At 42.5% G+C, this 15,590-nt stretch overlaps 1 protein-coding gene across 1 annotated transcript in view; it reads left to right on the forward strand.

The window, feature by feature from the left end:
• Positions 1–15,056, forward strand: part of LOC307027087 (septin-7-like) — a gene marked incomplete at its 5' end in the record, with an annotated part of 23,918 nt that extends 8,862 nt beyond the window's left edge. Inside the window, 6 exons of the mRNA XM_079695289.1 lie at positions 3,045–3,096; positions 3,208–3,333; positions 5,919–5,939; positions 8,139–8,274; positions 12,815–12,960; positions 14,176–15,056. Of these exons, the coding sequence (XP_079551415.1) occupies positions 3,045–3,096; positions 3,208–3,333; positions 5,919–5,939; positions 8,139–8,274; positions 12,815–12,960; positions 14,176–14,212 (518 nt within the window). The 3' untranslated portion in view covers positions 14,213–15,056. The remainder of the gene's footprint in view (positions 1–3,044; positions 3,097–3,207; positions 3,334–5,918; positions 5,940–8,138; positions 8,275–12,814; positions 12,961–14,175) is intronic.
• Between the last annotated feature and the right edge of the window lie 534 nt (positions 15,057–15,590).

Consider the following 15,590-nt stretch of genomic DNA (forward strand, 5'->3'; position numbering starts at 1 on the left):
TGTGTGTTGGGTTATTGATCGGACCTCATGTGTAGATGGTTTGCAGAGCAACAACACAATCCATGTGCCGTTTAAATCAGAATCACAACTTTATTTATTCGGAGAGGGAAATCGAGTTTGTGACAATTGATCCATTTAGAGTAAAAGTGTTTACAAACAAATTACACAAAATGTAAGTTGTTAGAAAAATATCTGCTTGAACCTCAGGATCCATGTATCTGTGATCCTCTCCAGAATGGAAGGAGTCATCACATACAGAGCATCAAGTAGTTCCTGAACAGTGTCCTTCACATGCTGATAGAGGGAGTTCCACAGTCACAAGATGGAGGAATAGAAAGCAGTATTCAATGTTTACTTCAGATTAGCTCCACGTCAGAAATGATCATGCTTGTCATATGTCTCTCTCCATAGAGGCTGAATCATCATGTTAATCACATAGCTATCATATGCCTCAAACAGTCCTGATGCTCTTCTAGGTAATCACACATCCTGTCATGTTCACAGCTACAGTTGATACCTTTGTAATCATGTTGCTCTCATGTTGGAAGAGGACATTCAGGATTTTCCCAACATAATTTATACAGCATTTGATCGTAGGCCTCACATCACACACAGTATTTTTCAGTGAGAAACTTAAGAAGGTCATAAGTAGATAATGAGATTACTCCACAGGGGCTTTAAAACATGTCTGTGTCCTTAATGTAACTCTTTAATCACTGTTAAACTGTCTGCTGATAAACACATCACCAGTTAAAGGCATCAGCCGCATGTTTTTGTACCTCCAGTAGCTCAGAGACACAAGCACTGAGCTCTCTTTGAATCCACTAAACTCCATCGACTAAAACAGTCACTTTAACTCTCAGAAGACGGGAGTTTCCACCGTAATTCATTTAGTTTAGTTTGTATTATTTTGTTTTTTAAGGGTTCGTACAGATCCACCAAAGTGACTCAACAACACAAACATACCAGCTGATTGAGGCAGCGGTCGACCAGAACCTTCACTGTTCTGCATTTAATGATGACTGCTTTTGTCAATTGAGTTTGGTGGATTTGAAGGTAGCAAATATAGTGGCTGTCTGACGGTAAAGCGGTGACAACATGCTAAATACAGCATACAGGTGTGTAAATAGCTAGTTATACACTGACTGTGGCTTAATACTTTATAAAACCTACATTCAAACTATTCCTTTGATGTTATTTTAGTCATGTTTTCTGCAAACTGGCTTTGTCAGGTTGCTTTTCTTTGATCTACTAACAGTGAAACTACCTATCAGGACCAACGTTTAGTAGCATGTCAAGCCTTTTATGAAGAAAACACAAGCAACTGATGATTTAAAAGAAGCATCATCATCATCACATAGACGAAGCTATTAGTGGGAAAGTAGAAGTTAGTCTGTGCAGCGCAGGAAATGAGAGCTGAGTTTGACCTCACACAGGAAGTCTCTGTCACAGTTTGGTGAGACATTCAAAGCTTTAAAGATAGTGTTCAGATGAAGTGACACGTAGCAGTTACTGAACAGTATGTAGTGTCTCTACTTTAAAGAGTCCTCTCCTGCTGATGTTCAGGTGTATATCAGTATGTAGTGTCTCTACTTTAAAGAGTCCTCTCCTGCTGATGTTCAGGTGTATATCAGTATGTAGTGTCTCTACTTTAAAGAGTCCTCTCCTGCTGATGTTCAGGTGTATATCAGTATGTAGTGTCTCTGCTTTAAAGAGTCCTCTCCTGCTGATGTTCAGGTGTATATCAGTATGTAGTGTCTCTACTTTAAAGAGTCCTCTCCTGCTGATGTTCAGGTGTATATCAGTATGTAGTGTCTCTGCTTTAAAGAGTCCTCTCCTTCTGATGTTCAGGTGTATATCAGTATGTAGTGTCTCTACTTTAAAGAGTCCTCTCCTGCTGATGTTCAGGTGTATATCAGTATGTAGTGTCTCTACTTTAAAGAGTCCTCTCCTGCTGATGTTCAGGTGTATATCAGTATGTAGTGTCTCTACTTTAAAGAGTCCTCTCCTGCTGATGTTCAGGTGTATATCAGTATGTAGTTTCTCTACTTTAAAGAGTCCTCTCCTGCTGATGTTCAGGTGTATATCAGTACGTAGTGTCTCTACTTTAAAGAGTCCTCTCCTGCTGATGTTCAGGTGTATATCAGTATGTAGTGTCTCTACTTTAAAGAGTCCTCTCCTGCTGATGTTCAGGTGTATATCAGTATGTAGTGTCTCTACTTTAAAGAGTCCTCTCCTGCTGATGTTCAGGTGTATATCAGTATGTAGTGTCTCTTCTTTAAAGAGTTCTCTCTGTTAGTGTTGTAACGGTGGTTTGAAGATATATGCAGCCTGCTGGAGGACTGTGGGAGTTTTACTATGAACTGTTTGTCTGTTGGGATTTCTTGAATACCAAAGATGTCTCTGGCTCCGAGTCAGGACTGGGGGAGGTTTAATGCAGAGGGAATGCTAAGCGGTGCTGAAGGGACGCCCCCTGCTGGTGCGTCCTCTCCCTGCAGCTCTCTGGGTTATCATTCTAATACATTGGAGATTATTTAAGGTTTACAAAGTGCTTCACTAAGACAGTAAAAGAAACATACTGAAATGATTGTGTTTCAAAGAATATATCCAGTGAAAAGATAATCAAAATCATTTTATAAAATGACAAAAGGCAGTAAAATTATATTATTGATACAAAATATATAACTGAACACATCTTCAAATTATACTGTTTAATAACAATAAGCGTAGAAAAGCATTGAATAAATAAAAATAATGTCTTGTGGGCGCAATAAAAAAAGTAGTCCTGGAACTAAATGCACTAAAATTTTGATTGATTTAATCAAATTAATTCCAGTTTATACATTAAAAACGACTTCTTGTGTGTGAAGATATGTTGTATCTCTATACTGTCATGATGCATATTATTCTGGTTTTCCTCCAATGTTCACGTGTTTGCTCTCTGATTCTCGCTGCCCTGATATTAATTTTGTTTTTTAACTGATAATAACCAGAAATACAAACCAAGTTGTTTCAAATGTATCCGCTCTGTGTGTCCCTCACAGTGGAGAACGGAGAGCACTGTGACTTCACCATCCTCCGGAATATGCTCATCCGGTGAGAAATGGGTTTAATAAATCAACTCTAGTTTGTTAACAGTGACTTCAAGTATTGAATCCAAAGATTAAAGGAAATGTCATTCAAATGTAAATGTTTTTTTCCCCCCAGCACTAACATGCAGGACCTGAAGGACGTGACGAACAACGTTCACTACGAGAATTACCGAAGCAGGAAACTCGCTGCAGTCACGTATAACGGCATGGACAACAACAAGAACAAGGGACAGCTCACCAAGTACGTCCATCTGCTCACAATAACAAACTATAATAATGATATCATGGTAATAATAACAATTAAAGATGCAAGCATAGATGAACCACGTGAATGTCGTTGGCTTGGACTCGTTTTAAACATGAAGATTGGGACGGATTAGATGATTTTAGTTCAAGCAACATTGGGTTATTTGCTGTTCGCTAGCGTCATGTAGATGTGCTAGTCCTTGTCCGTTAACAAAGGGGACGTTTGGGGACGTTTGGGGACGTTGGGGCTGTTTCCACTGGAGTTCGCTCTGATTATTTAAGGGTTCAGTCTGCACCGGATTACGGGGTCTCTGCGCCCTGAAACCAAAATGCAGATGTTCCCGGTAAAATGTTAAAGTGATCAGAAAACAATATTTCTGTTCCTCAAAAGCTGTGTAATTCCTCCAGAGGTATGAGTATCAAACAGCAGAGACAGCTTTGTTGTTTACGTCAGGAGACATCTTGTATACAGGCGTCATGTTCTCACCAGAATGTATATACCTTATAAACAAGATCAGCGCCTACTTTAAGGTAGTTTCTCTTGTAACGCAGTAATTATATACTTTTGGTTAATACGTCTTATACAAGATCAGAGCCTCAGTACTCGTACTATATCTTTCTAGAAAAAACCCAGTCGCCCGTATTTATGGGCGACTGTGGCTGCAGGGAGTGTGGTCGTCTTTCAACCAGAAGGTTGTAGGTTCGATCCCAGCCCATGCAGTCAACATGTCGATGTGTCCTTGGGCAAGATACTTAACCCTGAGTTGCTCCCGATGGCCAACGGTGTGTGAATGTTAGTTCCTAGAGTCAGGCACACTGCTCTGTGTGAATGTTAGTTCCTAGAGTCAGGCACGCTGCTCTGTGTGAATGTTAGGTCCTAGAGTCAGGCACACTGCTCTGTGTGAATGTTAGTTCCTAGAGTCAGGCACGCTGCTCTGTGTGAATGTTAGGTCCTAGAGTCAGGCTCACTGCTCTGTGTGAATGTTAGGTCCTAGAGTCAGGCTCACTGCTCTGTGTGAATGTTAGGTCCTAGAGTCAGGTACACTGCTCTGTGTGAATGTTAGTTCCTAGAGTCAGGTGCACTGCTCTGTGTGAATGTTAGGTCCTAGAGTCAGGTACACTGCTCTGTGTGAATGTTAGTTCCTAGAGTCAGGTGCACTGCTCTGTGTGAATGTTAGTTCCTAGAGTCAGGCACGCTGCTCTGTGTGAATGTTAGGTCCTAGAGTCAGGCTCACTGCTCTGTGTGAATGTTAGGTCCTAGAGTCAGGTACACTGCTCTGTGTGAATGTTAGTTCCTAGAGTCAGGTGCACTGCTCTGTGTGAATGTTAGTTCCTAGAGTCAGGTACACTGCTCTGTGTGAATGTTAGTTCCTAGAGTCAGGTGCACTGCTCTGTGTGAATGTTAGTTCCTAGAGTCAGGTACACTGCTCTGTGTGAATGTTAGTTCCTAGAGTCAGGTGCACTGCTCTGTGTGAATGTTAGGTCCTAGAGTCAGGTGCACTGCTCTGTGTGAATGTTAGTTCCTAGAGTCAGGTGCACTGCTCTGAGTGAATGTTAGTTCCTAGAGTCAGGTGCACTGCTCTGAGTGAATGTTAGTTCCTAGAGTCAGGTGCACTGCTCTGAGTGAATGTTAGGTCCTAGAGTCAGGTGCACTGCTCTGTGTGAATGTTAGTTCCTAGAGTCAGGTGCACTGCTCTGAGTGAATGTTAGTTCCTAGAGTCAGGTGCACTGCTCTGAGTGAATGTTAGTTCCTAGAGTCAGGTACACTGCTCTGTGTGAATGTTAGTTCCTAGAGTCAGGCTCACTGCTCTGTGTGAATGTTAGGTCCTAGAGTCAGGCGCACTGCTCTGTGTGAATGTTAGTTCCTAGAGTCAGGTGCACTGCTCTGAGTGAATGTTAGTTCCTAGAGTCAGGTACACTGCTCTGTGTGAATGTTAGTTCCTAGAGTCAGGCTCACTGCTCTGTGTGAATGTTAGGTCCTAGAGTCAGGCGCACTGCTCTGAGTGAATGTTAGTTCCTAGAGTCAGGTACACTGCTCTGTGTGAATGTTAGTTCCTAGAGTCAGGCTCACTGCTCTGTGTGAATGTTAGGTCCTAGAGTCAGGCGCACTGCTCTGAGTGAATGACATGTAGTATGTAAAGCGCTTCGAGGGGTCTTAAAGACTGGATAAAGCGCTATCTAAGTACAGTCCATTTACCCTGATGTTATTATTTATCTGTTGATGTGTGTGATTCTTGTGTCTGTGCTCCGATCATTGGAGTCCTTGTTTGTTTCTCCATGTCTCTCTGCTAGGGATTTTTAAAAGGCCTTAATAATATCAACTGGTGGGAGAATGTCGCTGCTGAGTGTGAACAGAATCTGCAGTTCAGACAAAGGTCGCAGTCTGCAGACACTCAGTGTGCAAGCTGTCACTGAGGCAGCACTAAACCACACACACACACACACACACACACACACACACACACACACACACTCTAACTGAGCAGCAGTGTGTTTAATCTGTACTAACGGAGCTCTAATCCACCGCCTGCTGAAGCACGTTCACGGCAGCATGTTAAGAGTCTGTGTGTTTGTTTCTAGGACTGAGACATCTGACAGCATGTAAGTGACTTCTTCAAACTCCTCGGCTTCATCCCCTCGTTCAGTCCTTCATGCTTTCCTCCTGCATGGCTTTGAAATGTGTCTGGTTGAAATGCGTTGATCCTGCTTGGCGGTTACATCATTCCACATGAGAGGCGGGGACACCTTCCAAACACCTATGATCTGATGCATGTGACGATCTGAAATCAGCTTCTCGCTTTGTGCAGTTTCATTGATTATCCTCTGAAGCTTCAACTAATCACTGATCACTAAACTAACACTGACTAATTGATCCTCTGATCTGGATTCTTCTGGGAGGAACACTTTAACCATCCTGGGGAAATTGGGTTTTGTGGAAGGGGCTCCATTAAAGAATGAAATAAATAAAATAACAGGATACAAATGGTTTTGGAAACATAGAAAATAAGTTAAGAATTAGCTAAATAAAGATATTTATATTAATTTAAAGGTGGGGTAGGTAAGTTTGAGAAACCGGCTCCAGATACACTTTTTGTTATTTTCCATGGAATGCTCTTAACATCCTGATAGCAATGAATATCTGAAGAGCTTTGACAAAAAATCCATAATAAATATCATCTGTGGAAGCCGTGGCGCTGTACAAAGCACGACCAATCATCTGAGCCGGCTAAAGTAACTGGATGGCCTACCTGCCTGTCAGCCTTCCATCTGTGCACAAACTTATCTCGTGCCCTCATTGGTCATGAGCGCGTTCGTGTGTGTTGGAGGAGGGGCTCTGTGAGGAAGTCTGAAGGAAGAGGCAGATTTTTTTCGGCTGCGTATTTTCAAATTCTAGCGCACTCGAGCCGGTTTCTCCAAAATTAGATACCCCACCTTTAAGGAATACAATTTAAATATAATTAAAAAATATTTATATTATTATATACATTTCTGGCAGCTAAGGTGTTTCCAGTTTGGCTGAAGAAAATACCGAGAATTCAACAAACTGATCCACTAACGGAGTCAACTCAGCGGAATAACATTCAACTCGTTAACTTGGTGCAAGGAAACAAGTGTGATCTATTCTATTTATAACATGTTTAGGACAGGCAAAAAGTAAACATACCCAACACAAGAATCACTTTATCTACAGCTCCAGAAGAAACTACGAGACCACTCGGTAATGTCATTAGTTTATAGAATAAAATACAACAAACACATTTTACTCAACAGGGTTCTTGCGGTCATTGAAAACCTGGAAAAGTCATGGAAATTCAAAATGCGTTTGGAAAAGTTTTGAAAAACAATATTTTTCCCGACGTTTTGGAAAATTCATGGAAATGTAACTAAAGTTGCATCAAATATAATTTATATTTTATCTAATCGCCAAAATAGTAATACTATAATGATAATAAATACTGTATCGTATAGTAATGAAACGTAAAATGGCATTTAACTGTCGAGGTATTTTGCTGGTGAGAGATTTTAGTAGAAGCTAGTAAGCCTATTTGTTTTAGGCACAACGTGTTTCAGACCTTGTTTTCCTGTTCCATGTTCAAATAAACCATTTTCAGTGGTAAAGAGTAATGTTTTTGGTCATTGAAAATTAGTTAAAGGTCCTGGAGAAGTGGAGAAGTCATTGAAAATCATTGGTGAAAAAGTGTATGAACCCTGACTCAAATACATACCTATAAATAGTAAAGCAGGGAAACTCATAATGTTCAGAGGTCTCATTAATTTGTCCAGAGCTGTATTTATCATATTTAAAAAAACACAAACTAACGCAGATGGGATTCTTCGTCACGTTGCGTAGAGCCATGCTAACAGCTAGCTTAATGCTAACGGCTAGCTTAACGCTAACAGCTAGCTTAACGCTAATAATACATGCTTTGGCTCAGTTGTTTGTTTTGTATCTCGACACAGATCTAAGCTGCTACGTTGCTACTTCATTCTAACTAACAGTGTAAAGAAAAGGCTTTTGCTTTCCTCCTTCATATTAACAAATCAGCACACTCCAGGAGCCTGTCTGCAGGAGAGAGGGGTTTCAGCAGGAGACGTGGGTTTGGGGCAGTTTTAGGTTTGATTCCCAATAACAGCTGTTCTCCTGTTGAACCCTGTCACCTCCCTCCCTCCTCGCTGGGAAGGAAAGCACCTCCTCCTCCTCTTCTTCATCACTCTGCAGTCAGAAAGGCTCCTTTAAGTCTGTAGGCAGGGCACGATTCTGCTGAGTGTGAGTTTTTAAACCCTGCTTTGTGTCTGCAGGAGTCCTCTGGCCCAGATGGAGGAGGAGCGGCGGGACCACGTGTCCAAGATGAAGAAGATGGAGCAGGAGATGGAGCAGGTCTTTGAGATGAAGGTGAAGGAGAAGCTGATGAAGCTCCGAGACTCCGAGGCCGAGGTAAACGAGACATTCAAGAGGCTTTCTGTCTCCATGTCTCCTCTACATCAACATGTGTCCCCTCTTCTCCATGTCTTCTCTACATCAACATGTGTCCCCTCTTCTTCATGTCTCTTCTACATCAACATGTGTCCCCTCTTCTCCATGTCTCTTCTACATCAACATGTGTCCCCTCTTCTTCATGTCTCTTCTACATCAACATGTGTCCCCTCTTCTCCATGTCTCTTCTACATCAACATGTGTCCCCTCTTCTTCATGTCTCTTCTACATCAACATGTGTCCTCTCTTCTCCATGTCTCCTCTACATCAACATGTGTCCCCTCTTCTTCATGTCTCTCCTACATTTACATGTGTCCCCTCTTCTTCATGTCTCTTCTACATCAACATGTGTCCCCTCTTCTCCATGTCTCTTCTACATCAACATGTGTCCCCTCTTCTTCATGTCTCTTCTACATCAACATGTGTCCCCTCTTCTTCATGTCTCTTCTACATCAACATGTGTCCCCTCTTCTTCATGTCTCTTCTACATCAACATGTGTCCTCTCTTCTACATCAACATGTGTCCCCTCTTCTCCATGTCTCTTCTACATCAACATGTGTCCTCTCTTCTACATCAACATGTGTCCCTTCTTCTCCATGTCTCTTCTACATCAACATGTGTCCCCTCTTCTCCGTGTCTCTTCTACATCAACATGTGTCCCTTCTTCTCCATGTCTCTTCTACATCAACATGTGTCCCCTCTTCTCCGTGTCTCTTCTACATCAACATGTGTCCCCTCTTCTTCATGTCTCTTCTTCATCAACATGTGTCCCCTCTTCTTCATGTCTCTTCTACATCAACATGTGTCCCCTCTTCTCCATGTCTCTTCTACATCAACATGTGTCCCCTCTTCTTCATGTCTCTTCTACATCAACATGTGTCCCCTCTTCTCCATGTCTCTTCTACATCAACATGTGTACACTCTTCTTCATGTCTCTTCTCCATCAACATGTGTCCCCTCTTCTTCATGTCTCTTCTACATCAACATGTGTCCCCTCTTCTTCATGTCTCTTCTACATCAACATGTGTCCTCTCTTCTTCATGTCTCTTCTTCATCAACATGTGTCCCCTCTTCTCCATGTCTCTTCTACATCAACATGTGTCCTCTCTTCTTCATGTCTCTTCTACATCAACATGTGTCCCCTCTTCTTCATGTCTCTTCTACATCAACATGTGTCCCCTCTTCTCCATGTCTCTTCTACATCAACATGTGTCCCCTCTTCTCCATGTCTCTTCTACATAAACATGTGTCCCCTCTTCTCCATGTCTCTTCTACATCAACATGTGTCCCCTCTTCTCCATGTCTCTTCTACATCAACATGTGTCCCCTCTTCTCCATGTCTCTTCTTCATCAACATGTGTCCCCTCTTCTCCATATCTCTTCTACATCAACATGTGTCCCCTCTTCTCCATATCTCTTCTTCATCAACATGTGTCCCCTCTTCTTCATGTCTCTTCTACATCAACATGTGTCCCCTCTTCTTCATGTCTCTTCTACATCAACATGTGTCCCCTCTTCTTCATGTCTCTTCTACATCAACATGTGTCCCCTCTTCTCCATATCTCTTCTTCATCAACATGTGTCCCCTCTTCTCCATATCTCTTCTTCATCAACATGTGTCCCCTCTTCTTCATGTCTCTTCTTCATCAACATGTGTCCCCTCTTCTTCATGTCTCTTCTACATCAACATGTGTCCCCTCTTCTTCATGTCTCTTCTACATCAACATGTGTCCCCTCTTCTCCATATCTCTTCTTCATCAACATGTGTCCCCTCTTCTCCATGTCTCTTCTACATCAACATGTGTCCCCTCTTCTCCATGTCTCTTCTTCATCAACATGTGTCCCCTCTTCTCCATGTCTCTTCTTCATCAACATGTGTCCCCTCTTCTCCATGTCTCTTCTTCATCAACATGTGTCCCCTCTTCTCCATGTCTCTTCTTCATCAACATGTGTCCCCTCTTCTCCATGTCTCTTCTACATCAACATGTGTCCCCTCTTCTTCATGTCTCTTCTACATCAACATGTGTCCCCTCTTCTCCATGTCTCTTCTTCATCAACATGTGTCCCCTCTTCTTCATGTCTCTTCTACATCAACATGTGTCCCCTCTTCTTCATGTCTCTTCTTCATCAACATGTGTCCCCTCTTCTTCATGTCTCTTCTTCATCAACATGTGTCCCCTCTTCTTCATGTCTCTTCTACATCAACATGTGTCCCCTCTTCTTCATGTCTCTTCTACATCAACATGTGTCCCCTCTTCTCCATATCTCTTCTTCATCAACATGTGTCCCCTCTTCTCCATGTCTCTTCTACATCAACATGTGTCCCCTCTTCTCCATGTCTCTTCTTCATCAACATGTGTCCCCTCTTCTCCATGTCTCTTCTTCATCAACATGTGTCCCCTCTTCTCCATGTCTCTTCTTCATCAACATGTGTCCCCTCTTCTCCATGTCTCTTCTTCATCAACATGTGTCCCCTCTTCTCCATGTCTCTTCTACATCAACATGTGTCCCCTCTTCTTCATGTCTCTTCTACATCAACATGTGTCCCCTCTTCTCCATGTCTCTTCTCCATCAACATGTGTCCCGTCTTCTTCATGTCTCTTCTACATCAACATGTGTCCCCTCTTCTTCATGTCTCTTCTCCATCAACATCTGTCCCCTCTTCTCCATGTCTCTTCTACATCAACATGTGTCCCCTCTTCTTCATGTCTCTTCTCCATCAACATCTGTCCCCTCTTCTTCATGTCTCTTCTACATCAACATGTGTCCCCTCTTCTTCATGTCTCTTCTACATCAACATGTTTCCCCTCTTCTTCATGTCTCTTCTACATCAACATGTGTCCCCTCTTCTCCATGTCTCTTCTCCATCAACATGTGTCCCGTCTTCTTCATGTCTCTTCTACATCAACATGTGTCCCCTCTTCTTCATGTCTCTCTACATCAACATGTGTCCCCTCTTCTCCATGTCTCTTCTCCATCAGCATGTGTCCCCTCTTCTTCATGTCTCTTCTACATCAACATGTGTCCCCTCTTCTTCATGTCTCTCTACATCAACATTTGTCCCCTCTTCTCCATGTCTCTTCTCCATCAGCATGTGTCCCCTCTTCTTCATGTCTCTTCTACATCAACATGTGTCCCCTCTTCTTCATGTCTCTCTACATCAACATGTGTCCCCTCTTCTCCATGTCTCTTCTACATCAACATGTGTCCCCTCTTCTTCATGTCTCTTCTACATCAACATGTGTCCCCTCTTCTTCATGTCTCTTCTACATCAACATGTGTCCCCTCTTCTTCATGTCTCTTCTTCATCAACATGTGTCCCCTCTTCTTCATGTCTCTTCTACATCAACATGTGTCCCCTCTTCTTCATGTCTCTTCTACATCAACATGTGTCCCCTCTTCTTCATGTCTCTTCTACATCAACATGTGTCCCCTCTTCTTCATGTCTCCTCTACATCAACATGTGTCCCCTCTTCTTCATGTCTCCTCTACATCAACATGTGTCCCCTCTTCTTCATGTCTCTGCTACATCAACATGTGTCCCCTCTTCTTCATGTCTCCTCTACATCAACATGTGTCCCCTCTTCTTCATGTCTCTGCTACATCAACATGTGTCCCCTCTTCTTCATGTCTCTTCTACATCAACATGTGTCCCCTCTTCTTCATGTCTCTTCTACATCAACATGTGTCTCCTCTTCTTCATGTCTCTTCTACATCAACATGTGTCTCCTCTTCTCCATGTCTCTTCTACATCAACATGTGTCCCCTCTTCTTCATGTCTCTTCAACATCAACATGTGTCCCCTCTTCTTCATGTCTCTTCAACATCAACATGTGTCCCCTCTTCTTCATGTCTCTTCTACATCAACATGTGTCCCCTCTTCTTCATGTCTCTTCTACATCAACATGTGTCCCCTCTTCTTCATGTCTCTTCTACATCAACATGTGTCCCCTCTTCTTCATGTCTCTTCTACATCAACATGTGTCCCCTCTTCTTCATGTCTCTTCTACATCAACATGTGTCCCCTCTTCTTCATGTCTCCTCTACATCAACATGTGTCCCCTCTTCTTCATGTCTCTGCTACATCAACATGTGTCCCCTCTTCTTCATGTCTCTTTTACATCAACATGTGTCCCCTCTTCTTCATGTCTCTTTTACATCAACATGTGTCCCCTCTTCTTCATGTCTCTTCTACATCAACATGTGTCCCCTCTTTTTCATGTCTCTTCTACATCAACATGTGTCCCCTCTTTTTCATGTCTCTTCTACATCAACATGTGTCCCCTCTTTTTCATGTCTCTTCTACATCAACATGTGTCCCCTCTTCTTCATGTCTCTTCTTCATGTCTCTTCTACATCAACATGTGTCCCCTCTTCTCCATGTCTCTTCTTCATGTCTCTTCTCCATGTCTCTTCTTCATGTCTCTTCTCCATGTCTCTTCTTCATGTCTCTTCTCCATGTCTCTTCTTCATGTCTCTTCTTCATGTTCGTGTCTTTAGCTCCAGAGGCGTCACGAGCAGATGAAGAAGAACCTGGAGTTGCAGCACCGAGAGCTGGAGGAGAAACGCCGGCAGCTGGAAGAGGAGAAGAACAGCTGGGAGGCTCAGCAGAGGATCCTGGAGCAGCAGAAACTCGACGCCTCCAGGTAACCACGCATGTTACTCATATAGCGCTTCACAGGTGAGCCGGAACAGAGCTAACAGACACATGTTACTAATATAGCGCTTCACAGGTGAGCCGGAACAGAGCTAACGGACACATGTTACTTATATAGCACTTCACAGGTGAGCCGGAACAGAGCTAACGGACACATGTTACTTATATAGCGCTTCACAGGTGAGCCGGAGCAGAGCTAACGGACACATCTTACTCATATAGCGCTTCACAGGTGAGCCGGAACAGAGCTAACGGACACATCTTACTCATATAGCGCTTCACAGGTGAGCCGGAGCAGAGCTAACGGACACATGTTACTTATATAGCGCTTCACAGGTGAGCCGGAGCAGAGCTAACGGACACATGTTACTCATATAGCGCTTCACAGGTGAGCCGGAGCAGAGCTAGCTGTTAGAGCCACCATGCAGTCAGGGTTATTATTTAGAGTCATAATTTGATAAATGATTTAATGATGGAAAATGATTTGTGTTGCCATGGTGAATATGTTTTGATGAAGTGATTGTTTATTTTATATCGTAAATATGATCTGTTTCCGTGTACCTTCCGGTGTGTATTTAAGTGAGGTAATTGAGGACAGCCGGCGTGCTGGGAGACCCGATGAGACGGGGAGCGGAACAGTTTTTCCACCGCAAATTGCCGACAGAAATTAGTGTTGCAAATTGGAATGCAAACAAAGTATAGTTTAGTTTAATAGGAAAGCATACCGCCGACATATTGTTTAAAGATTCTTATTTTGAGACTATTTAAGTCAATACTTTTTTGTTAATAAATTACATCTTTTTGACTGAAAACCTTCGGCTGCTTATTGTTTTGGATTGCGTGTCGTCAACCCCGCTCTATAGTGGCAAGAGGAAACCCTTGATGCCATTACACTAACTGTTACCCTGGAAACATCCGTAGTCATCAGTAAAACTACAACATAGAGACCATTAAGTTGCATATTGTGTTAAAGGGGAAAACCCACTGGAGTAAATCTATTTTTTAATGAACCACCAATAGAAGATACATCAGAATGAAATATACGTGTTGACAGTGAATTTGTAGACTGTCAAACAAACACTATGAAGGGCCTGATCACAGGTAGTTAAATGTAAAAGTATGATATTAAGATAAGATGAACTTTATTAATCTTATTTTGGGAAATGTTTTTGTTGACCTCTCCTCTGTCCTCGTGTGTCTGCAGGACTTTGGAAAAGAACAAAAAGAAGAAGATATTCTAGCCCTCCGGAGGACCTTCCTGATGTTCCATTAGTTCCTGCCCGCCCTGAGAGCGTCCGTCACAACATACTGTGTGATAATCAAGAGAAGCCAGCAGGGGGCGCTGTCGCCTGACTCTGAATCTAACCAATCATGCTCTCCCTCGAGTTCCCCCTTAATATGACCCTTGTGTCCCTTCAGCGTGCGCTCACACGACACGTATACTCGTAGAAAACACCTTCGTGACAAACAGGAAGTCTTTCTTTCTTCTCCTTTGGGATTGTCGGACGCTGCGTCCTTTTTTTAATGCCAAAAACCAAACGAATAGCTCGGCCTGTCGCGGCTGCAGCTCACCTCAGGCACTGTTATTTTTTATATAAATATATATAAATGTATCTTTCGGTTGACTTATTATTTAGGTATCACATTTAATTTCCTCCCAGTCCTCTTCCAGCTCCTGAAATGTAAATTGTATAACCACAAGCTGCAGTGTTTATCTTCGACCATGTGTAACATTTTCTTACTTCTGTTGTTGTCTTCATTTTGTATCGGCCCTGCTTTTTGTTCCTTTAGTTTTTAGCCTTTCTGTTGGACGCCAAACATTTATTCCCGACTCACGCCGAGTGTAACGATGTTCAAGAAACTGCTCCGAAGTGTTTTTACGTGAATTTATTTTCCACTTCTCGTGCAGATTCTATTCAAACGGAGTATTTCCAGGGTGTGGAGGTGTTGCTGGGGGAGCTTCAGCCTCAGTGCAGCTTCTTCACATCACATTCAGCACCCTCTGTGTAACGCATCTGCATTTTTAATGTCCTGTTTTTATTGTTAAAAAGTCACATAATAAAAATTGTGATGGGGAAAAAAACACAGATGACTTTGTCTTAAAATTGCTGCTCTCATGTTGTTGTTGAATGAGATAAGACTTTATTTATCCTGAAGGAATTTGTTGTGCCAGAGTGGACCTATCATGCTATATGTGAATAATATAGTGTAGGACCATACCTATATATATTTATACTTTTTATTTTTCAAAATACCAAACTGATCATGCATTTTAGCCATTCCTCATTTCGTTCAATTTAACACTGTCTTTAAATGGGCTGATTCTGTGAGAACAGCACCATCTACAGGCCTGGCATATGTACTACAGCGTCTCCAGCGCTTTCCAACGGCAATGTCCGTGGCTGTCTCCTCCTGATTGGTGGAGTTGGCCCGATAGCCGTAGCGCCACTTCTGTGACGTCACAGAAGTGTTCAAATCTGGATCAGTCTGTATCAGATCCGTTGCAGCCCCTTTTTAAGAGATTTGGGTATGGAGGGAAAGAGAGAGGGTTGTGTTTTCTGACACTTGGTGAGTTCCCTGGAACACCGGGGAAACATATTCATGTAGAAAAGACGTACA

The sequence above is a fragment of the Notothenia rossii genome (genome assembly GCF_949606895.1).
Source record: "Notothenia rossii genome assembly, contig: scaffold_305, whole genome shotgun sequence".
NCBI classification, from domain to species: Eukaryota; Metazoa; Chordata; class Actinopteri; order Perciformes; family Nototheniidae; genus Notothenia; species Notothenia rossii.